Source organism: Pleurodeles waltl, chromosome 1_1, assembly GCF_031143425.1.
Source record: "Pleurodeles waltl isolate 20211129_DDA chromosome 1_1, aPleWal1.hap1.20221129, whole genome shotgun sequence".
In the NCBI taxonomy this organism is placed as follows: Eukaryota; Metazoa; Chordata; class Amphibia; order Caudata; family Salamandridae; genus Pleurodeles; species Pleurodeles waltl.
In genome coordinates, this window is record NC_090436.1 from 954317459 (window position 1) to 954343304 (window position 25846).

General features: G+C 46.3%; 1 protein-coding gene across 2 annotated transcripts in view; it reads right to left on the reverse strand.

Annotated features, from left to right (window-relative positions):
• NFKB1 (nuclear factor kappa B subunit 1) overlaps positions 1-25846 on the reverse strand; it is a 360666-nt gene that overhangs the window by 156558 nt on the left and 178262 nt on the right. For both annotated transcript variants that reach the window (XM_069230208.1, XM_069230209.1), the window contains exons 5-6: positions 19870-19968; positions 5127-5275 (exon numbers count right to left, since the gene is read on the reverse strand). In XM_069230208.1, coding sequence (XP_069086309.1) covers positions 5127-5275; positions 19870-19968 — 248 coding nt within the window. The remainder of the gene's footprint in view (positions 1-5126; positions 5276-19869; positions 19969-25846) is intronic.

Below are 25846 nucleotides of genomic sequence, written 5' to 3' on the forward strand. Positions count from 1 at the left end.
GGAGGACTTAATGAAGGGATTACATAGTCAATCTGGGAGGTGTTCAGGTGTGATCTTTAACAGTTATGATACATTGAGAAGTCAGTTGAATGCTGTACACTGACGAGATAAAGCCATTAACTATGAGCTCCGTGCGTGGTGTGTTCTTGTGCATTCTCCTGGGCTAGCGAGGACGTGACAACTGGTGACAAGGATGAGATACAAGCCCCGAAGAAACAGAGCTGCTCTCCCCGAGAGTTTGAAAGGTAACAGCAAACTGTTTATGTGTGAGATGTGCTCCCAAGCCTGAGCGAAGAAGCCTGCAGTAAGTGTATGTGGAGTGCAAGCTCCACTCCAGCCGGTACAAGGCCTATTGGAGAATCTGAAGGTTTAACAAGGGATCAGCGATGGAAGAGCCACTCAAGACTTGCCGGCCAGGCTAAAAGAATATAGTGCTGTGCCACAACACCGAGTCATCATTCATACAAAGAGAAAACTAAAAGCAGTGACTACCAGATATAACACTAGAAAATAGCAACAACCAGGTACGAGTAGTGAAATTTACTCACCGGCCATATGACCACAAATTGTGGTCAGGTGACTTGAGAGCGAACACCGGGGTTATGCTCACAAGGATGTTGGTCCCCAGAGAAGCTGCTGAAGACAGGGGAAGTCGGCAGCTGGTGGCATTCAATGCAACTCAAAAGGTCTTCAAGATATCAAAGGCTCCCCGTAGCTGCAGCAAGAGACATGGGGTACAGTGCTGCTGCATTTTTTAAACCTCCCCCACCATTCAATACTGCCAAAAAGCAGACAATTGGTGCTATATGGGCCACATTGATCAAGACTTTTGATGATTTCAAAGATGCTTCGGAAGAAGTAAATGGTGAGAAAATCATTAAATACTTAAAGAAAGAAGCAAAAGGAATAAAAGAAGTGATAAAGAAACTCTCGCAGACTTAGACAATGTCGTACTGTCAGATCAAAGAAGCATTAGGAGCCAAGTTCAATCCAATGCTGAATGCCGACTATGAAAGGTACACTTATAATCAAGTGAGACAAGTTGGTGAGATGATGGATAACTTTGCTGAGAGACTTAATGTGCTCATCAAGCTTTACAAATGTAGTAAATGTAACGATGAAGAAGCCATGCGCCTCAGTCATTGTTGGATGTTGGTCAGGCTCATTCAGAAGACGCATGTTGTAAGAGACACTCAGTCTAGAAAACGTACTGCTGGCTGCAACAGCCGAGGAACAAGCCATCAACTTGGAAGCGAGAACAACAAAAGGTAATTTGCCATTGGTTATGAAGAGTGAACACAAGCACCGAGCATATCCCACCAAGTCATCATCTTTAAAGAAAGAGTGTGTTTCTGATGTGGATTTTCATTTCCACATGAAAATAAATGTCCAGCCATCGGACAAACGTGCAAAGGGTACGGAAAGGAGAATCACTTCATAACAGTTTGCAAAGAAAAAGAGAAACCAATTCCGTCATGGTGAGATTAGAAAATGGATGCCAGAAGGTACCAGGAGCATTCTCGCCACACCCACAAAGACAAACAGCATCATTGTAGTGAATCCTAGTTTGTTTTAATGGGATAACAGGAGTTAGTTTAGCCTTTGGCTTGCAGATTCGTGCCCCCATCACCTAGTGACTTTTAACCTACTTAGCTTGCTCTGTCTTAGCCCATTTATTTAATTAATTCTCCTAAGATGGCTGCCTTGTTTATGGTTAGGACATTTTGTTTAGCTTTATGTTATCAGTGCCACCGCGCTAAGGCGTCAACTCATGCGACAAAGACAAACAAACTGTAGGTGTTCACATTAGAAATTACCGTCCCAAGCATGCTGTGTTATCTATTGTTTGGGAACAACCTACGTCAGGGGTCCAAGTAGATCTGTATAAATACATCACACTTTAGACAGATAATCAGAGGGATTCCAACCAGGTACCATCGCTGCTATTGATGCTGCCTGTCACCTTGACATTGACCTGGACTTCGTGTTACTTCTGAGCACAAGACCTCGTTCCAAGGTAACAAGGGTTGGGGGCTCCTTCCAGGGACATGGCGTTGGCAGATTAGGTTTAACATACCCAGCTCTCCTCTAGGTAGAAGGTCAGGCCTATTATGATAGGGTACTAGAACATATTTTACACTTTATGTCTTTCCATGCTATCGCAAGATGGTAGGGGCCTTCATAATCATGACTTTCGTTTTTACAATTTTAGCTCTTGCACTGTTCATTATCCTAATCATTGCAGCCCATGTGATGTACCACAGATTTCAGATTGTATTAAATAAAAACTATTGAAACATTACCGCATCTTCGTTATTACCTGTGTTTGGTTGAGACATGATGTATCTGTGAGAAAGGAGTAATCTCCATTTAACCACGACAATCCCTGAGATGTCATACTTCTGAGTCCATGCGTAAAGGCTGCCACAAATCACCTTTAACTGTTCGGGTTATTGGTGAGGTACTGCTAGTAAGATGGAAGGGTTGGGACTACAGTTCCAACTTGTTGTAAGATAGGCATAGTCTCCTACCAACATAAGTACTGTCATCCTTGAACCAGCAGTCTTGCCCAGAGTCCAAACTACGACAACATCAACTGCAACTATGGAAACTAAACAAAGTTGATCATCATCAAATTCATCCTGCAAGGGTTCCTCAATGTCACCATTGAGCAACGGTGAAGAGGGTGAATGAGCAAAGATCCTAGATAAGATGGAGCAACATGCAGAAGTGGGCCTTGCCGCTTGCAAAGTAGACAAACGAACAACAAAACAAATGAGTTGAGGAAACAAAATAACTCATATGGATATTGCCCCAAGATCAAATTAAAAGTCAATGGTTGTCCCATAACCTTTGTAATCCACAGTGGTCCATTGGCAAACATCATAACAGCTTGTCACCTGTACCGCAACTCAAAGCATCACCTGGGCTGCTTCCAAACCGTTGAGGAGTCAAGGATTATTCACTGTGACCTTGTGGCATAAGAAGGCAATTGTGCAGGCCCCAATCCATGTTCAAGGTACTCCATGTAGAGCATGCCTGCTTAGGTTTACAACTGTTGCTGACGTGGGACTGATATCTATGATATCTATCAATTACAACCTAAAAATTGTGAGTCAGTTCCGTCACTGTTTCATGGCCTAAGAAATCTCAAAACGACGAAGGTGCAACTTCACATTAAAGAAGACATCTGGCCTGTTGCACAGCAACACGACAGAATAGCATTTCATCTACAAGAAGTGGTTACAAAGGAACTAGAAGACTTACTGAAAACCAACATTATCAAGCGCTCTAATGGTTCCACACCTTATGTGTCGCCCACAGTGGTAGTGCCAAACAAGAACAGTGGAGGTGCAGTGTGCATTTGCATGGATACGCGTCAAGCCAACGAAGCAATTGAGAGAGAAAGACATCCTGGTCCACACACTGCAGATATGTTCATGCAGCTGAATAGAGCCTGTCTGGCTCAGAACATTCCAATTCCCAGCTGCAAAAAGAAAGTCTAGATGTAGTATGGGCACGTGAACATTTTCATGTGTTTCTGCATGGTAAGCATTTCACTGTCTTCACAGACCACCAGGGGCTTCTCACCGTTTTCAGAAATCTGAAGACTGCAATGCCCCCTTGCATTGAAAGGAGGGGATTGTGTCTACAAGAGTACCACTGTACAATTGTGCACATGCTAAGCAAGAATCAAAACCCTGCAGATATTTCTCACTGCTGAAGAATATGTCAAATTCTTTGTAAAGTCTAACACACCTGAGGCTCTGCCTACTGAACTGATTATTGCTGCTACAAATGCCGATAAGGACTTGCCTGTCCTCAACAACATCATATCAGCACAATCAAAGAGACAGAGTGTTCGACTTCTGAGCGATAATGTTGAATTTAAAAAATAATGACATGTCTAAGATGAACTGACTGTCACTAAAGAAGACATAGAGGATAAAGAAAGAGAAGCAGGATGTAGCATTGGATGCAATATGCTAAATTCATTATCATGACTAAAAGCAGATTAACGTAAAAAAAACAATAGTTTTGTTGTTACATCTCTGCAGACATTCAGTTGCTACTTGAGTCATTGCAATGTTTTGGCTTAATGGCTGCTGCACAAATATACCCTATTGCTGGCCCCTGTGAATTGCCAAAGATCAAGTCCAGCGGTGGCTGGTACTTTTAGGAGGGAGGGGGGCAGGCAGGAAGCACACTCACACTCAAACGTATTCATTCACACACGCACACACACACATCCATTCACAACACTCATGAACATGCAAACATACACTCACTCACCAAACATTAATTAAAAAAACACACACACACACACACTTACCTTCAGCTCAGGACGGCAGCAGTCCCAACTTCATCACAGAGTGGGATGGGGTCAGTGAGACTTCTGACCCCTCCCCACTCTGTGACGAGGTGTCACTGATTGACACTCGCCCTGGGCGCTTCAGGGCTTAAACTTAAAGCTCCCAGGTCGAAGTCAATCGGTGACGCTTCCGATCGTCATCGAGGGGAAGGGCCTTGAGGCACCTTTGCTGAGCTGAGGAGGTCACATCCATAGGAGCTGTGACCTCTTCAGCCCAGCAAAGTTCAGCTCAGGCAGCCAGGAGTCTGAGCAAATCGCACATGTCTCGCTCCTGGCTGCCTAATCTGAACATGAAGAGCAGCGGTCAGCCTGACAGACACTCTTCTTGAGGGACAAAAGGTGGAGGGGCGTGGCCCCTCCACCCTAAAGGATGGGCCGCGGCTGGTGCAGTCCATGAAAATCATCATTGTCAATGCTTTTCACAGTAAATGGGATCGGGTCATTGTATAACGCTTATTTTCTACAGCAGTTCATTAGCATTCATGACATATCAAGCTGAATGCAGAGGTCTGTGTTGCACAATTTCTTTCTTTAAAAAAAAAAAAAAAAGAACACTTAACAACTTGAGACTCAATTACCCTGCTCATTCAATACTGCAGACTGCGTTTTTGTGGGAATTATCCTTCTCCTACTCTTATTCAGCAATTACATTTTTAATTGTGCTCCTGTCCTCAACAATGTGAGTTTTCTGATACCCATGGCTGTGCCGTCCTAATGAACAACCCTGCTCAGACACATGTTCTCGTATACATACCCCACAATCATGTCTTTCGGCCCCACAGTGACCGTGCAAATGCCATCTTCACAGTGTTTACCCACCAGGCTGTGGGCGTGCAGATGTACATCTTTGCCACTGGTCACCAGCTGGACAACAACCTTTGCATGGCCCACATAATTGTGGATCTGTGAGGATGAAAAGAACAGAACAATGTTAACAACCGAATGACAAAATGGGAGAGTGACAAATTCATCTGCAAGGTACAATTGATCTAATGTGTTGATTGTTGTTCTTAGACTGGGTATCTGTATTGTTCTGTGTTCTAGGATCTATGGTCTGGTAGAATGTAAGGTGTCTAGCAACTGGAGAGGGAACTTGGAGGTGGTGAGATTGATGAAAAAGGCTGTCAATTTAGACTTGAATTACAACCTATGCACACAATACTAGTTGGAGGCTCTCACTCAGATCCATATGTGCATGTTTTCAATAAACAAAATCGGTGTTCTTAAGGTCTTCTTGGGACTGCAATAATTACTATTCCATAATCTATGGGAGCCACTGGTTCACCATCCGAGGATCAGAGGCTCAATTACATATTTTGCCTACCCAGAAGTAACATTGCAGCCTTGATTGTTCAATAACTTGGAGGACATAGGAAGCTCTGTGGAACTGTTGGTCCTTCATTCACAGGGAAGGAAAGATTCAAGCATAGCAAGAAGGAAGATGAAGTCTACATATTGTTGGGTATGCGGTGCTCTGCTGGGCACATTCTATTGTTTGCTGCACAGCAACTCCCTGAGGGCTGTACCTTACACCCAACCCACACCCATTCAACACAGGTGTCACCGGTCAGGCAACCCTGCTAATACAAGAGCCTGAGTGCACATGCTTGTGGTCAGTTACTAGTACCACAAACAATGTGCCTGTATGTCTTATTTATAAAGCATATGGGCCCAGGGCAAAACAGGATACTTGTCAACCATACTCATGGAAGGGAAATTCTGACCTACTAGTTGTCTTGCTGGGCACAAAGACTAGACGGATAATATTTTTTAACAAACATCTAATATGATGTAAAATATATGCTGGTCTTTGGCAATATGGCTTCAGACAGCCTGTATTTTGGATCTTCTTATTTTAGCATTGTATTTCATGTTAGTTTTTTTCTTTTAAAACAATATATACATGTTTTACTAAATAGTGTGTCTTGGAGCAAAATGATACACTGAAAGCTTTATTAATAAAATGGCAAAACATAATTTTTCCTGAAGATGCTTGAACCACCAAGCTCTCTGGAGAAGGATGGGCCATTACAAATGCTGGCTCAGAAGGCACAAGCTTGTGTTATTAAGAAATCTGCCTGTAAACTGCCTGGCTCAAAAAACGATTTCTTCTAGGCACCCAGCACCAGTTCTAGTAGAGCTCTGTTGAAAGGCAGAAGAGGCCCAGTCAACCGCAGGTGTCTGAAGGTTTTCTGTAAGAATGTTGGACTTGAGCTCCAGAGATGTTAGGGGCAACTCAATTGCCCCTGCTGCTTTAAGCACAATGGCTGTGGATAAATAGAGTTTCCCAGAAGGAGAGCTCTAAGCATAGTGAATATCACCCTCTGAAGGACCCATCTAGGATACTGGCTTTCTGAAGGTCTAAGGAAAGTTGAGATTCCTGTTATCTTAAAGGGCTGCAGGCTAATGCGGCAAACTGTAAAGTCTAAAATTTTAACAGGGTACTATTTGTACTACATTAGGTAATAGAACTAGATAGCAGATTCATTGGCATCTTATTTAGTACTGTCGCTGAAAGGACATTAATCAAGCAAAAATAAACTGGACAAACTCGCCCACCCCCTGAGTGTCGCTGTTCTTCATGCATCGAGGCGCCTATGAAAGCTGTGAGAGTAGGAACAAGTTCATTAGGTTACTAAGAGGAGGTCATCTTTCAGATGTTGTCACTGAGGTATCAACCATAAAGTTTACAATGAAAATACAAAGGAGCACGCAACCTGCTATGTAGGAAATGACACTGGTATGCAAACGATAAGTGTGTGAGCGTACAGTGTATGGACAGTTTAGTTGCTGGCTTTCACGGTTTTCATTTATAGATAACAGACTTCCTCTTTTTCAGCTTATCGTGTCACAAAGCATGCTGTAATAGTAATAACGGTTCTTCAGCTTTAAAAAAATCGTGCCGCCCTATATTATGAGGAACAAAATATTTAACGATTCGATAAAATATGTAATAAGCAATGACTATTAAATCAGTGACCAAATTAGGGCTTCTCTTATCTAATATACTAAACGCCAATCTCACAGTCCCTAACATTTTAAAGGAAGTGAAATAACTTGCTCTGCATGAATTGCCCATTCCTCTTTTTATATCAATCACCAATCTCTCACCTTCTCTGTTGGTGTGTAAAGAAACAGGAAGCAGGTCTAACCATGAGCAAAGTTCAAAACTTCACATTTGCTGTGATAGACTAAGTTACAGATCTAATCCTAAAGATGAGATGACAAATCATATTACCCTTAACACTGTAAAAGAGACGACTATGAATGCAGTCTTATTTATTGGTTAGTGTATGTAATGTTAATTATGCTGTGCATTTAGGTGATCTTCTGTATTGGTACAAATATTGTGAAGTCACGAGCATTGTATTTGGTTCACAAGTATAGTTATGTATGTCTGTTGTGTGAATTATGGATTGCAGTCCTAACCATTACTTGTGAATTTCATTGGTTTTCACTTTCCATTCACAGCCATAACTCTACTTTCACTGTGCTCTTTTCAATATTTGTTTTTGAATATAGCCTTAGTGGTATAACCAAAGCGAACCATAACATCACTTTAACCTTTGAATTTTTTAATGGCTTTTAGTGGTTTCCTATTCATATACTACACCCAACAGCATCCTGTGCCCGCCTGCAGCTGATGCTCATATTGGGGGATGGCAGCAGGGCATGACCTACGGCCAGGTCCTGTGCCCAATCTTCTGCAGGCAGTCAACCCCCACTGTGCATGAACATGCTTAGTGGGGGCTTGGCTGCACCCAAGACTCTATGGGCAGCTAACACCTGTCGCACCTGGCTGAAGACCATGTGCAGCAGGGGATGGTCCAAGGGTCTGGCCAATAACCAGGCCCTTTATCTAACCGCAGTGGACTCAATCCCTGCAGCACAAGACCAAAGGCTGTGCTCGGAGTGGGTTGGCTTCAGGGCCCGACATATTATTACACCATTTCTCCAACACTGCTTTTTGTGGCTTGTAGACTGCATGGTAGGGTTCACAAGCCCTCTGCCAGCTTTATGAGCTGGGTCCATGAACCCATGGCAAGCTTCACTGGTCTGAGCTGAGTCTTTTATTGGGTCCAGGAACCTCCTCATAAAAAAGGCCCACCAAAGGGCCATTAAGCATGGGATTGTAGACCCTCACCAAGGTCTGCAGATCTCAGGAGCAGCAAACGCTACCACAAACTTGGCTTTTTTATTTTTATTTATTAACAGGGGTCTCCCTTACGCCCCCCCCCCCCCCAAAAAAAAAACGGAGCCACATTGTCAGGGGATGCTCCCTCTGCCTGCGTGTAACTATTTTTGCTTTTTTCAGGATGCTGGAACCGAGTTCCTGCATCTTATAATTGAGGAAGCATAAAATGTGCCATACTAAAAATCAAAGTTGTAGAACTTTTTTACTGGAAAGTGTTGTGCAAAATCAGCAAATGGCATCAAATATAAGAAAACAAAATGCTTTCAATGGCAACTCTGGCATAACCATCCATGTGTAATATGTAATTTTGTGTATGTATATATATATATATATATATATATATATATATATATATATATATATATATATATATATATACACACACACACACACACAGATATACATATATATATCACAGCACTCTCTGCCGTACCCACTTGCCACAAGGAAGAGAACACATGCACTCCAAGAATGTGCAAAGTAACGTGCGCTGTTTATTGATCCTTCATTTTTGATCGAAACATCAGCCTGTCGGATGGCACACCCAATGTGTTTTGGCTTACGACTTGATCACAGGTGGATTGCTCACCTGCATACAGGCCTTTGGACCAAGATCTAGTTTCCTGTCGCATTTGGTGTAATTCTGTTCAGCTGCTTGAGCTGTAGTTGTGTCTAAAATAATTAAACGCAATGGGCAGTGGAGCACAGTACAGAGTAGGGTTCTGATGACTGTCTCTCAAAGTTACTGAGTGTCTTTTTATATATTGTCTTGAGGTGCAATAAAACGATTGAATACATTCTTTGAACAAGCATTTGCAATGCAATAGGTTTCGCTTTTGTGAGAGACAGAGCTATTGGCAATGTAAATGCATAACTGGACTTTTCTTGCCACATAAATTGGTCAACCCTGCCGCATAATTTGGTCCTCTCTGTCACCTAATTCCAGAGGCCTTGCATACACCTAAAACACTTCCATTTACCCTTTTCCTCTATCTGCAGCAATAAATGAAAATATTGCCATTGAGTATCCTAATTTAAATCTTCCACGCTAATTTGAGTAGAATACCACTTTCACCTCCCCACTATCAGAGTTGCTGGCTGACTAACAGAAACGCTGGGGGAAGGCTAGGAGTAGAACTATTAACAAGCTACACGCCTGACTTTATGACTCAAAAGAGTTACAGGGGCAAGAAACCCCCATTCTGAAATGATTTTCTCCAGCAGACCTCGGAGTAAAAAGCAGTGAGGATACAGGGTAAAAAAGGAGAAGTGGGCAGGGATGCAGACACATATCACATACGAAGAACAGAAAGGAGGTGAGGAAGAAATGGTCAAAAGGAGTACAAAAGTCTGCTACCCGTCAGCAATGTGCTTTATGGGCAGTAAACGCTTTTTTAATTGCCAATAAATATCATACCCGCACTGATGCTAATAAGAAGCAGAGTAACTGTCTTCACTCCATCACTCCGACTGAAAGGCTGAATGAGTGGGACAGACATCGTCACTCAGGCAGCCAGGGGGCCCACGGGACGAAAATTCCAGTGATAGCGCAGACAATGAAAAGCTGCCAAATGTGTCCTCAGCCAGCCTCACACCAGTAGTAAAGTATCTGAAGACAAAGTCAATAATACTTACTTAGGAACTGCCTAGTGGCCCTAACATGCTAAATATAATGACTGTGCTATGCATCATGGATTTCATCCCAATGTCTTCGTTTTGAGGATTTCCCTTGATTTGCTTCCAGAATCCAAATTTTTTACTGACACCTTCACTCATGCATAACGCAAGCAGTGCAGTGCCTCTTCTGTGCAGACAGTCTGCTAACAGTATCTTGTTGATTTCAATCTGAGAAAAGCATTGTTTTCTCTGAGAAGCAGGCGCCTGCTCATTCTGCTCATTCGCTTCCCAGGTCAGGGGTAGTGTCTTATGGATCGCGGCCTCTGGCTGCAGAAATAGTAAATGATTAATAAAACGAGTAGTGACGAGGGAGGAAGAAGCAACAACAAATTAAACAAGCAGGAAATTAAAAACTAAAGCGCAGCGTTCGAGAAATGAGCATCGCATTCAGAGTTAAAGAGTGCTCCAAGTAGAAAATAAAAAATAAAGCATGGTGCTCTTGAAATGGGCCACGTGCTTAGAGTTAAAGTTTGTTCCAAGTAGAAAGTAAAACATTAAGTGCAGTGCTCGTGAAATGGGTGCAGAGCTCCGAGTTAAAGTGTGTTCCATGTAGAAAGTAAAAAATAAGTGCGGCGCTAGTGAAAAGGGTGCCGTGCTCAGAGTTAAAATGTGTTCCAAGTAGAAAGTAAAAGATAGAGGGGGTCATTATGACCCTGGCGGAAGGCAGAGAACCGGCGGTATGACCGCCAACAGGCTGGCGGTCTTACTTCATGGAATTATGACCATGGTGGTTACCGCCATGGTCAGCTGCCGGTTCTCCGTTCCGCCCGCCGGGCTGGAGACCTGGGTCTCCAGCCCGGCGCCCGTCACTATACCGCCGGCGGTATTTTGACCCAGCTTACCGCCTTGGATTTCTGGGGATTTGAACCGCCATTAAATCCATGGCGGTAAGCACTATCAGTGCCAGGGAATTCCTTCCCTGGCACTGATAGGGGTCTCTCCCACCCCTCACCCCCACTCCCTCCCCTACCCCCCCACCACCTCTGCCACCCCCCAAAGGTGGCAGAGCCCCCCTCCCCACCCCGACACCCAACATCACATCACCCATACCCACACGACACGCACGCAGGCACCACCTACACACTTACACGCACACACGCCGACATACATGCCTACATCCACACACAGTCAGACACGCACACCCACATACAAACATACATGCACACATCCATACAGACATACCCACAGACATACACACACTCATTCCCATATACACAACACCCCCGCAAGCATACACGCACTCACACACCCCCTCTACATGCACACCCCCATGCACCCACACAACACCTCCCCACCCCCCTCCTCTCACGGACGATCGACTTACCTGGTCCGACAATCCTCCGGGAGGGGACGGGAGCCATGGGGGCAGCTCCGCCGACACCACACCCCCAACAGAACACTGCCACGGCGAATCACAGGATGTGATTCGGTGGGCGGTGTTCTGTTAGCGTGGCGGTGGAGGTGGAGCAACCTCCACTTCCCCGCCTCCTGCCAGTATGGCTGTTGGCGGCTCTCTGTCCGTAAAAGGACGGAGAGCTGCCAACGGTCATAATAGGCCGAGCGGCAAACCGCCACCACTGGCGGTCTTCCGCACGGCGGTCCCTCAGCGGTCTTTACGAAAGACCGCCAAGGTCAAAATGACCCCCAAAGTGCGGCGCTCGTGAAATGGGCACACATCTCAAAGTTAAAGAGTGTTCCAAGTAATTCATAAAATGGAGGTGGGCAAGCCATGCAGTGCCATGCAGAATTAAAGAAAGGCACGGCCACCATACAGATAAAGTGTGGCATGCCGTGCTGCAACAAAAGATTTTGCCCCGACAGATTAGGAATGCAAGCAGAAGGAAACTGTAGTTGAGCGGTGCTCCTATGCAAAAAACATAAGTGATGTATTGCTGCATAAACCACTTAGGAGGAAGCAAATAATAGCAACACTGGACTAAACCAATGGCAAGCAGCAGGCTGGAGCAAATCCCTTATGCAATCCAACATGTCTTCCAGACAGCGCATGCGCACTGCTTAGGCTCAACCTAAAAAAGGAATCCGGGCCTAGTCATGAGGCCATAAATCTGACCATCTGGTAAAGTGTGCAGGTGGGTCTCCACCATGCGTGGACATAGTGTGGGCCAGTAGGTAACATGTCCGGCATGGGGAACACGTGATCAGTGCGTCCGGTGTGTGTGTTGTGTTCTGATTTACTGTGTGTTCCTAACCTCAGGTTGCATCTAACTTTATGGTATTTTCGGAACACATACCCCTTCGGCCAAATGTGTTTTATTGAAGGTCAATTTCCTAGGATCTTTGTGGTGTTGATGCCTATCTTGGGAATCGATCTGGGTCTTTCCTGTTTTGCATGTTTGTCTATGAGCTATGTGTCACCGCACCTGTGAACTGTCAATCAGTTGCTTCAGGCCTGGGTTGCAGGGTCCTGCCTGACCACATACTTCTGACTCGGGGCTGATGAGTAGGTCATGTTGGGTGGAATGGACAATAGCATAGCAGGTTTGTTGCTATACTGGTACACATCATGGTGAACACGGACATTGTTTTTATGCATATCAACATTGTTGCTGGCAGCCAATACAGGAATCGGGACTTAGGGATTGAGATAGAACTCGGTGGACGGGATACTCCATCACAATGATGCCTGATATCACTATGTCCTATGATTTAGATTTCAGCAGACGGGATATCTGTCATTGCTGTGACAGAGTAACTTCGCCGAGTTCAAAATCAGGCCCTTAGCCCCTTGTCATGATGTAAAAAAATTAAAAGAAATATGAGGGGCAGTTTAGAGATACTCTGACCCCCTAGGTCACATGGAAGGGACCCAGAGGGAGCCGAACAGGGGTAAAAAAAATCAGTAAATAAGTAAATGCCCCAGGGAGGCCACCCCGTGACTGTATTCAATAAGGGAAGGGGGCTGTGCTGTTCCATTCCCAAGCCATTAAAGGCCCCAGGAAGCCCATCCTTGGGGCCGAAGCATGCATGTAAGAGGTTGGGGGACATGCACCCCCCCTCACTGAGCCTCCAGAGGCCTAGGGGAACCCACCCCCAAGGATGAAATTAGTGTATATGGGCATGGGGGCCTCTCCAAGCCTCTAAAAGCCCTGGGAAGCTCACCACACGGCTACAAATGCTTAAAATGGGGAGGGGGCAACATGGTCCCCTTCCTGAGCCATTAAAGGCCTCAAGGAGCCCATCCCCTGGGGCAGCTCAAATGCTACGGCCTGGGGAGTCTACCCATGGGACACAGCGGTTTCCCTGACAGTACCAGCGCAAGCAGGGAAATCTGTGTTTGCTCTCAATTGGCGAGTGGGAGAAAACACAAAGACTGCTCCCAGAGCATTAAGAATGCTCCCGCCAGCTGGGACCAGATTTTTGACATGTTTCTCTGCCTGCAATGATGTGCAGATCAAAATGCAGCACTCGCCTGGAGTAAGCAGCATTAGTGGCTGCTCCCACTGTTTGGGAGGAATACTGGCACCCACTGCATGCGGAGGGCAGTGTTTGTTGATAGGGAAAGGAGTCCTTTGAATGGGCACAGAACGTTGTCTCTCTTCCTGATCTCTCTACAGAGAAGTTGTGAGTAGCTGGGTGCAGCATGCTCACACTTCTTTGAGGTTCAGTGGTGGGCATTCCACCCGGAGACTGTCCTGCTATGCAGAGCAACATTACAGACAAACTGCTCACCCCCTTCAGCGATGCGCAATGTGGGCGAATGAAGGACCTGGAAGGACCTGGAATGCAGACAAGCCAATCACCCATCTCTCCACAGACACCCAATTAGAAAGGCTGTATGCAGGGGAGCTGTTCTCAGGGCCTATCTGTGTGCCACATGCTCCACAGATGCCAAACCCTGCGGCACACAGAAACAGGATTAAATGTTTTTTTATGAACTGATTTGAATATGTGGTCCCTCTGGACCAAGCGTCACTACTATGGCACCAGGGTTCCATATAAGCTTTTTTGCACACCTTGGGAGAACCACAGACACACACAATGGGGCCTCACTGGGTTCCTCCTTACCAGGCACTGGTACCTCAGATCCTGTGACAAAGTTTAACTTTTTTAACACAGGGTTGGGTCATTTTGGGAACCACTACACGTGCCCCTTATGTGTTGTTTTAAATTTTTCTTCCTGTATTGGCAGCACAACATTTTCGCCCGATTTTGTAGCCAGCCAAACCAATCCCTTCAGTACCACAAATCACTGCTGATGAAATGGTCAACAGGAGAAAAAGCTTCCTCAAGCAATCAGTATAGGATAAAAAAAAATTATTTTGAAATTGCTGTACTGCAGATCTGCCACAACTCAAAGGTCCAGATATTGCTAAAATCTGCTGAAGGTTAACCAATTCATGCTCACCAAAGCAACTTTTTAAAATGCTATTGTACACTAAACTAGCATAAGCTCCATCCTTGAGAAAAGAGAAAGCTTTGTGCCCACTTTGGTATAATTCCATTCAGCTCTGTTTTTTTCTCTGTTGGTGAACAATCACTTCCAGGAGAATTAAAATGAGAAACTGAATTTTTTGGGACACCCCATTTTCTTTGCCCGATTGACTGGTCAGTGCAAACCTTTCCATGAAGGACCCAAGGTGGATTTATGATTTTTAGTAGTAAAGTTTTGTATAGAATTCCCAAACTGTGCTAATGTTATTAGGAAAAGAAAAAAATGCCTTTCTTATGAAAACCCAGGCCTAACTATAACTACACTGCTACTGCCACCAGTTTTATATATGAACATTGAATTGCTTAGTACTGTAGTGTCCCTTTGATGAATTCGCATGAAAACTGGCAGACCTTTAGCATGTTCAGCTCACTGTTAGTGTATTTAAACTTGAGCTGATCGTCAAAGGAGTGCACATTTACAAGGGTGGGGGGTACCAAAAGAGTTAATTTACTAATGGGTAATACTGTTTCGTGAATTAGCACAAAACTTGTCAAACTTTTAACATGTTTATTTTTCTCTTGGCAAGTCAAGTTTTATGTAGATCTATCAAAAGGAAAAATTTGAAGGGGTGACTATGGCGCCTTATCCAAGATCTGCATAAAAGTTGGCAGGTCAATATCCTACTCCTAACTTTGCAAATCCATCAAGGAGGGGCAGAACTGAATAGTGGGTTGGGGCAAAATTGTAAATAACTTTGGAGCTGGTTAACATATAGGCATGATATTTGACAGGCTAGCAAGCTGACCCAGAGCAGGAATCTCATGTTTCAGGATAAAGAAGAAGGGGCAAAGATAAAGTGGGAGTCAATAAAGCTAAAATCTTTGCGACATTTCATGGTCCCGTGTGGAATTTTGCAGAACTTTAGCATGTTCACCTTACTACAAAGAGGTTCATATAAATCCATCAACAAGGGCGCAGGGTCTTATGTGGTCTGGCAGGAGATTGGGGTTGTAGGGGTGTGGCTGGGGGAGGTTCACTAAAGTGTTAAATTACTAATAATTTGCTAACCTACCACAGACTGTCAACCTCCGATGCTCACAGCATTCAAACATATGTATCACAGGTATGTCATAGCACCTGGCCTGTATCCTGGCTGGGTATATTTTTTTACACACATCAAATACCTTGTGATGACACCAGCATCCGTTTCACGAAAGCATGTTAAAATTAAAAACATCTGACAAAAATGGAGAGCCCTGGGTCACACTGTACTTCAGAAGTCTCCAAATTGAAGAGAAAAAAGGTGGGGTATGTGGACCACTGCCTACTCTTAAAAAATTAAACTTAAACATTTTATTTTTATCTTTTGGAAAGCAGACCGTTTTCCTTTAAAGAAAACGGGCTGAGTTTTTAAAAAAAATATATAGTTTTTTTTTGTTTTTTAAAGCAATCACAGCCATGGTGGTCTGCTGACCCCAGCAGGCCACCATCCATGTGATTTTTGCGATTGGCAAATAGTCGCAAATTGCTACCTACCTCATTAATATTCATGAAGTAGGCCTATTTGCGACCCACTGGGAATCGCAAAAGAAACTCGAGTTTCGTACATTTGCAACTGAGATTCCCTAATTTCGATTCGTATGGAATCACATTTTGGAAATCACAATTTCTAACTTACGTGCATTTGGCCCTAGATCCATTACCCCTGTGCATGAGACAGAGTGGTACACAGTATCTCAATTCCCAGTAAGAGATTAAAAACAGCAGTGCTCCGATACCATCATTGTTCACCAGGCTATGCAAATTATCTAGTACAGACAGAACCATATATTTTGTACTGGGCATAACCCATGCTTGAAATCTGCCCAGGTATGACAGCAGGGAGATGGGACGAGAACTGTATGGGTCCAAATTAAGGAAAAACATTTTTAGCAAGGCATAAATGCTTGCTTTCTGATAATGCTGAGTGCTAAAGAGTTGTTGAAAACTAGTTCACCTCTCAGGTAATGAATACATGCCAACTTTTTTCAAGCCGAAAAGGGGTAGATTGTGGAAAGAAAATCGTGGGATTTTTATTTCCCCTTACTGACCTGCATACAAGAAGAAGCAAATACATCAATGGGGAAAATAAATTCCCAAGACAGCTAACATAAAACTGTTTTAGGCTTAAAACATCAGCAGTCTACCGACTAAATCCAGTCTATTGGTATGTATGGTAAATGAAACATCCAAGGTAGTCAGCAGAGGTAAAATGGTTAGGGTCTTCCACCATAACCTTGTCTCAGGTTTGCCATATAGAGTCCAAGAAGGTGGCCTTTTGTAAGGGCACGTTTAAGTCTCAGAAGTTTTCCAGCCAAAGGTTTAGATCACCAAGCACAGCAGGGTTAGTTTCATCTAAAGCAAAAAGGCCAACTACTTCAATTAGTGACTGGAACAGTGATGGGGGGACATGGGGCAGTATATTAACATAAAGTAAGCTTCCCCAGATGGCCAGAATTGTGCAACCAGCATTTGAGTGGAGAGATGGAGGACGGTCTCTTAAGGACTGGTGAATAACAAATAACAACAAACTTTATCAAGCTTCCAACCCAGTGGTCCGAGTCCAGAAAACAATTGTAGTCTTTTGTTACAAATTCAGCTACAATTGCTTTACAATCTTCAATTAACCAAAACTTGGTGATACAAAGAGCTAATGCATGACTAGAACATAAGTCTATTATTGACCCATGTTATGTTTAATAACACACCTTGTTAGAAATTTCCACTAGTGAAAATACTTAAGTATTCAAATATGAATGGAAATCTGCAACTGTTACTGTTAGGTTTCCAAGACTATTTAAGGAATTCTATGCGAGTTTGAAAAAAAGACAAACATATATAACCAAACAGAAATATCTTTAAACATCTTGTTTTACACATTTGTGTCAAATGAATTCTATGATTAGGGCCCGATTTAGATATTGGCGGACAAGTTACTCAATCACAATGGTGACGGATACCTCGACCGCCTAAATCTAAATTCCATTATATCCTAAGGGATTTAGATTTCGGAGGACAGGATATCTGTCAACATTGTGACAGAGTAACTCACCCACCAATATCTAAATCAGACCCTTAGTCTTGAAATTGGCAAATGTCAGGAGTTCACTATGATATAACCAGGCATACATTTTTTTGTGTGGAAATGCAATGTAAATATGTATTTGCAGATTAAATGTTTTTGTGGTTTCGACACAGCAGAACGTATTTTCCCCTTGGAGGAATCCTTTGTCTACCCCCAAAAATATGGCACTCCTTCCTCAGCAGACCCACTTTATAAATGCAACTTGTTTTCATTTCCATGGTGACACGGTACCTGCAAATTGTTAGCGAATGCCCACAAAGTGACAAGTTTTGGGGTGTTCAGCAACTTTCCCAGGCAGAGTCAATTGTGAATGCCCATAAGCCCATCCATCCATATGGTAATGGGCACACCAACTATATGAGGCTAAAATGTCACCTTTACATATTTGGTTAATCAGGAACGTAATTTAACCTTACAAATGTTGTCTGCACACTGAAATTGCACTTTCAATCGGGAAAAAACCTGCTAAGAATTGGCCACTTTATTAGTCTCAGGAGAAATTTCTGTTATGTGGACAAAATCTTGTGTGATTTTAGGACACACCTGCTGTGCGAAATTCCCGAAATTATGCCATTTACGCCGTGTCGGGTACAGTGCCGTTCGTGACAAAAACAGCAGGAATGGCCAGAACGCACACAGCTGCTTTTTGCAGCACCTGCGTTATTTGTGCCTTTTTAAGCAACAAATATGTGTTCTCATGCAAAATAGATGCTAAAATATGCCGCCAAATGTCAGTTTTACATTTCACAAAATTTCTCAGAAATTTCAATTATGCAAAAACAAATTAAACAAATTTCACAAACCATATACGCAGTGTCCCTGAGCAGAAGAAGCTACCTAACCTTTGCACATGTTTGCAAAACCTTAAGACATTCAATAATGATTCACAGAATGGCGCATGATATGGCCAAAATAACTGTTATAAAGTTTAGTGCAATCTTTACGAAATTGGGCCCTGATTTATACTCTGTGCTGAATGAGCATAATTGTTTTACGCTAATTCAGCGCAAACTTAACTCCATATTTATATTTGGAGGCTACACTATTCTAGCACCAAAATATTGGAGTTAAAGTCACTTTTTGGATGCGTGAAACCACCTTCCTCACTGAGATGCAAGGTGGGCATTCCCATCCAAAAAATGACTCTAAGGCCCTAGCGCCTTATTTACCCTCCCGTGCAAAAATGGTTCACGGGAGGTAGGCAGGCCAAGATGATGCCGCTAAGCCTGCTTAGCAACATTATTTAATACCCAGGTCTGGGCAGGCACTAGGGGACCTGTTGACCCATTTCCATGGTCAAACGACATGAAAAGAGCCCACAGGTGCCCTCCCCAAGCTCCAGGAACACCCCCACCCACACCAGAGGGACACCACAGGATGGAGGACCCAATCCCAGGTAAGTATAGGTAGGTAGAGGTAAGTATTTAAAATAAATTGTTAAAGTGCCAATGGAGGTCCTGAAATGCCGCCCCCCCCACATGGCACAGGGTGCAATGACCATGCCCAGGGGACCCTTGTCCCCTGTGCTGGCCATTGGGGTGGTGGGCATGACTCCTGTCTTGACAGGAGTCATGTGGTATGGATGGCTTTGCATCACGAAATGACGCTAGGCTGGTTAGAGTCATCTTTTTGTACTCTAACCAGCCTAACATCATTTTTTGGTGCAAAACACCATTCTCCCATACCACCACCCCCACCTGTCTAACGTCATTTTCCATGACGTTAGCCCACCCTTTGCACCGGATTGCACCATTCCATAAATCTGTCGCCCGGCTGGCGTCCTGGAATGGCACAACCCACCACTATACTTTTTGATGCAAAACTGCGCAAACACATATGTCAAAAGTATAAATCTGGGCCTTAGAGAGAACACATAATATACGAGTACATGCAATGCTTAGAATACATCCTCAGAAGAGAAGGCATGGCCTGCGGAAACAGGTACTGAGAGACAAGTAAGAGGGATAGCTGATGTACACCCTGTACACCAATTCCTGGCCACAAATCTTAATTAACATTATATTCGGAGAGACAAAATTTTGCTTATGGCACACAGGAACCGTTTAATGTATACACAACTTAAAGGAAAGAGAAAAAAACCAAAGTACCTTAATTTGCGGGAAGGATTTCTTGTTTCTCTCGCTAGAAGCTCCTGGAAGTCCTCCGTGTGACGGCCCTTCGCAGACGTACCGGAAACGAAACCCCCTCTGTGAAGATTGAGCAGGCATCGGAAATGTATAATGTGACATGAACTAAAAATATGATGTCTCAAGTGTTTGGAGCTTCGAGATATGGAAAGAGCGTCATAGTATAGAACCACACCACCCCCTAAAGCCCCTCGGTCTTAGAAACAACTTTAAAAAATCTAAGGAATACTAACATTTCTGTGCACGGAGGCTACCCCGCCCTAAGGGCAAGGTCCTCTTGCCTGTTTTCAAATGGTTTTACAGCACATCACTTTTTCAGTTTCAGCTTCTTGGAAGTCATGTTGTCCTCCTGTACGGGGCATGCCAAGCCTGAGCAGATCACGTAGCCTTGCTATCTTATTAGTTTCTTCTTTTCATGTAATCATCCAGACTTCCTTGTCATTTTTAACAAAGTATTGTCACTTCTGACCAACCACCTTCCCCATCCCAAATAAACACTAGTGTTTTATTACAATCTTTATGTATCAGTACAAGGAGGTCCCGGGGGGGATCGCCGAAGGAAGAGGTATCCCCCCCGGGAGGTTTGGGGAAGTGGATTAGCCCACGGGCGCCGTTGGGTGCCTTTTGGGCTATGGGGCGGCAGGTATTTAAACCTGCCATTTTGGGGGTCGCCACCATTTTGTTAGTGGCGACACGTGTAGGTAGCAGGGGAATTTGATTCCAGTGGCTTTTCGGTACTGGTAGGCGTTTTATTAAAAAAAAAGAGGGCAATTAGTGCATTTTTGCTCCTTAATTTAGTGGGGCTGTAGAATTAGTTGCGACATTTTTGTCCGTGCCCGTGCTTACCAGGAGCAACGGTCTTATCCGTTGGCGGTCTAGGCCCGGGGCTGGTGTTGGCCTGCTCCACGATGTGTGGTGGGGCCAGAAAGCAGGCGGTAAGTAGGCGGGGGAGGGCTAGAAGCCGTGCAGGCGGGGTGGGGCCGAGGGAGGGTTATGGAGACCCACAGGGTTGTTCCCCTGGGGTATCCGTCAACGCGCGGTGCCGCGGTGCGCGCCTAGGCCTCTCTGGGGGGCGCAGCCACAGCGGGCGTGAGAAGAGGGTGCGGCCGGGCCCCTGCAGCGCGGGGGCCGGCTCGTCTGCTGGCCGCGCAACCTGCGGCGGCCGGGGGTAGAGCGGGCGTGCGCACGGCCGTGTGGTGGCAGCCGCCCAGCCTGTTTCTCGGGCACCCAAGGATAGTGGGAGGGAGGTGGGACGCGTCAGTCGGGGTTGTGCCCATTGACGAGTCCCAGTCCGCAGGGGCCCCTTAGGTGAGTATTGGGTTTCGGTAGAAAAGGCAAGCTTAGAAAGGGTAGGAGGGGCCAAGAGGCCGGAGAGCTGGGTATGGAGTGAGGTTGAGGATGAGGAGGAGGAGGAGGAGGGGGAAGGAGGGTGGGGGATGGAGAAGGATGGCATTACTCTCTGCGTTCTTCCTCCCTGACGAACTTACGCTAAAGCAGTTGCCGAGGTCAGTTCTTTTGTTGGGGGGGAGGTGGAGGACCCATTGGCCGGCTGGGGGGGGTGTGGACGATGGTGAGTTTGGGGAGGTCAGGGACTGGGAGGTTTGGCAGGGTGAGGGAGCGGGGCAGATAGATCTTACTGGTATTACGGATTTTTCGTGGCAGGGTGGAGAGGAGCTAGGGCAGGACCTGGGCGGGTCAGGGGCGGCCCGAGGACCCCGGCAGGAAACGAAGGCGGGGCCAAATGTGGCCGGCCGGAGGACCTCCGTAGAGGTGCAGTATGGTGCTACTGCGACCAAGGGGGTTTCCGCAGGGAGCAGTGGCGGAGTGGCTTTTGCGCCCCACGCCACAGCTGGCCGGCGGGTGCGTCAACCTGGTGCAACGGTTGCAGCAGTAGAACAGCAGACCAGGGTTGCGGCGCACGGCCAGAAGCGGGGTTTGGGAAACTTTCAAGAGGTCATGGAAGAGGAGTTGGAACTGTTGGAAGAGCTGGACTATGACGAGGACAGTTTGGAAGAAGGGGAGTTGCGGGACGAGGATGAAGGGGCATGGTGGAGAGCGCAGGGGGGGAGTCTAACAATATTCTTCAGTCGTTTCAGGTTCCAGCCCAGGAGCGTCGGCAGCAGGTCCCGCGGCGCAGGAGGATGCGAGACCGTCAAGACGTTTTGTTACCAGGTAAGAAACGCCCGGCGGGGTCTGTTTCGGTGGCGGTAGAGGCGAAGATTGGGGAAGAGCAGGAGCAGTTGTATAAAGGGGTATATGTAGCTGATATCGGAGTCGGGCCTTGCCCGGAACAGGGTAGCGGGGACCAGGCAAAACAGGGAGTACAGAAGAACGCATGGGCCGTGTCAGCTGGGAAAGAGGAGAAGGCGTCGGGAGAGGGGTCCGATAAGGCGGCGACCGGGGGGGGGGCAAGGTCAAGAAATTGCCTTACATGGGGATGGCAAAGCCTTTGGGAGCCCATTTAATGCTGGCTACGAAGGAGAAAATTTGGAAGGGCGAGTATGTGGAAATGTTGAAGTTGCTACATCGGGAGATCAGGGTGAAAGAAGCGTAAAGAGGAGGAGAACGAGTTGGCGAAATGCCCCAGGGTACCGGTTACGATAGAAAACTGGACGGCGGCGTTTTTAATTTACGCCAGTGTGTATTGCGAGCGCTTTCCTGAAAGGGCTGTGGCGCTTTTCAAATATATGGATGTCATACAGAAGGCGCACCTGAACTATGGGGGTTACACTTGGGTGCAATATGACGAGGAGTTTCGGGCTAGAATGGCGGCTGACGAGGAGGTGAAGTGGGGCGAGATTGATACGGACCTGTGGCAGCATACCATGGGCCCTGCAAAATTTGGTAAGACTGTATACACAGCCAGCCGGTTACCGATTACTTACCGGCCCTTTCGAGAGCGCCCCACACAGGGTGGGGCAAGCGGAACAACAAAAGGAGGGTCTGCAGCAGGTACTTTATCCGCAAAAACGGAGGCGTGTTGGGATTACAACCAGGGGTTATGCACCCCTGCGTTGTAAATTTCACCAGGAATGCACCCGTTGCACAGGACGTCACGTGGTCCTGCAATGTACCGTCCCGGCTGCCCAAGGAGTTATGGCAGCTACCCAGGGGCAACAGGCAGGGGGCAACACCGGGGGTAATCAGCAGACAGGGAGGTACCGGGGAGGACAAGGGCCATTGGGAAAAAGCTTGTACGCCAGTTAGGTTGGACAGGTTGGTCCCATGGTTGCGCGTTTATGAGGACAGAGGTGCGGCTGCGACCTTGCTACGCAGTTTTTCAGACGGGTTCTCCTTGGGTTATGAAGGTCCTCGGGTACGACGCTAGGCAGAGACCTTGCGGTCGGTGAATGGGAAAGAGGACATTGTTTGGGAAAAGCTACGGAAGGAGCTGGACGAGGGCCGCATGGAGGGTCCCTCTGCGGATTGGCCAATCGAGTATCTTATGGTTTTGCCCATTGGCATGGTGCCAAAGAAGGAGCCGGGCCAGTATCGGCTTATACATCATTTGTCTTGGCCTCAGGGGTCATCAATTAATGATTTCATTCCAGTTGAACGGACCAAGGTGTCCTATGCTTCTGTGGACATGGCCAGTGAGTTGATACACAGTTTCGGTCAAGGAGCGTTGATGGCAAAAACGGACATTAAGTCAGCATTTCGGTTGTTGCCAGTGCACCCTGACGACTTCGGTTTACTAGGCATCCAGTTCGGTGGCCATTGGTATGTAGACAAAGCGCTTCCTATGGGATGCTCCATCTCATGCACCCTGTTTGAGTGCTTCAGCACCTTTCTGCAGTGGATTTTTACAATAGCAACAGGGCATAATGCGGTGACGCATTATCTGGATGATTTCTTTTTCGTTGGGCCGCAGGCTTCGGACCTATGTGCGGTCGTGCTGTGGCATTTTCAAGAGCTCATGGCGGACCTGGGTGTGCCCCTGGCCCCTGAGAAAACGGTTGGGCCATGTGCGGCACTAACTTTTCTGGGCATTGAATTGGACACCAGCAACATGGTGGCGAGGCTGCCCGTTGAAAAGAAGGCGGTCATGATGAGGACCCTGACGGCAGTGCTGCGGGGAAAAAAGATGACAGTGAGGGACATTCAAGTGCTGCTTGGCCATCTCAATTTTGCGTGTCGGGTGGTAAGGGCTGGGCGGACTTTTTGTAGGAGACTTGGTTTGGCCTTGGCGGGAGGAAAGCTTCCGCACCATCATGTGCGTCTGAGTGAGGGGAAAAAGCGGATCTGAGAATGTGGGGCGCTTTTTTGGAGCACTTTAATGGCATTCCGTTGCAGTCTTGGCAGGTGGTGGACTGGGACGTTCAGATATTTTCCGATGCAGGTGGTGGGTCGGGGTTTGGCCTGCACTGGGACAGTAAGTATTGTGCGGAATCGTGGCTGGCGTCATGGGTGGGGGGGACGAAGCATCGCATTTTTGGAGCTGTTCCCCCTTATTGTTGCAGTATGTGTGTGGTGAAATCTTTTGTCCCACCAGCGAGTTCTTTTTCGGGTTGACAATTTAGCAGTGGTACACGTGCTAAATAAGCAGTCTGCGCGGGAGGTGCAGGTCCTCCGTTTGCTGCGTATTTTTGTACTCCATTGCTTACGTCATGATATCCATTTTACTGCTCGACACGTGCCGGGTGTTAACAATGACATTGCGGATGCCTTGTCTCGTTCGCAGTGGGAGAGATTCCATGGGCTGGTTGCGGGCAAAGAATTGTGCAGGACGAGGATGCCAGAAGTTTTATGGGCCGCGGGAGAGACAGAATGCTTCAACTGCTGCTGAATTCCTTGGCGACATCTATGCAGCGGGCGTATCTGCGGGCATGGAGAGAATTCAGGCGGTCGGGAGCCTGCCGTAGGACCGGCAAGCGAGATAGAGTTGAAGACGTGGTACGCTTTATTTTGGACTTGGTCGAAAGACGCTAGTCCAGGGTCACCATTGCGGGGAAGTTAGCAGGTATTGCGTTCATGGGAAAGTTGCTATGGGGTTACCCACCATCGGCAGGTGAGCTGGGTCAGCGTATTTTGGAGGGGTGGGAGAGGGAGGGTGGTAGACAGGGGTTGAGGAGACAACCGCTGACCCTGGACTTACTGAAGGACGTGACAGGGGCTTTGGGTGTTATTTGTTACGATAATTTTTAATGTCTACTATTTCATACTTTGATGGCTTGGATGTCTTTTTGGAGCGTTCCAGGTGTCAGAGCTGCTGGGAGTCCGAGGGCGTGGGGCGGTGACGTGGGACGACGTGGTACTTGGGCGGGATCACTTGGTTTTACAACTTGCGCGTTCAAAAGTGGACCAGAAGGGTTTTGGGACGAGGGTGGTGTTGGCGTATTACCCAGATCATTCGGTATGTCCCTTGAGATGGGCGCGTGAGCTGCACATGGCGTCCTATGAGGAAGGACAACCAGTTTTTAGGCACAGTTCAAAGGAAGTGGTGATGTCATATCAGCTACTACGGGTGTTGCGTGCCCGCTTGAGGAGCATAGGACAGTGTGAGGTGTTATTCGGCACCCATTCTTTTCGGATCGGGATGGCAACGGAAGCGGGGTGTAGGGGCTGGACAGACAGGCGAATAATGGTTTTAGGGCGATGGCTGTCTGACGCGTATAAGCGCTACGTGTGGAAAGGTGGGCCGGGCTTGATTGTTCCACAGTAACGGGGTTTACCCCCTTGTTTTCTGTCACAGGTTCTCTTCCGGGTCCTGAAGTGCAGTTTCTCCAGATATGGATCGTGGGACACTCTTTCGTGAAATGGGCGCAGCGTCAAGCTCGGGCAATATCTATGGGGGACAATTTAGGGTTGGACAGGGACAGATACAGGGTGAGATGGCAAGGAAAAGGGGGGATGCAGTGGGGTCAGCTATTGGTGACACTGAAGGAACTGAAGGGTCAGGGGTCTTGTCCGGACGTGCTGCTGTTACACTTAGGTGAAA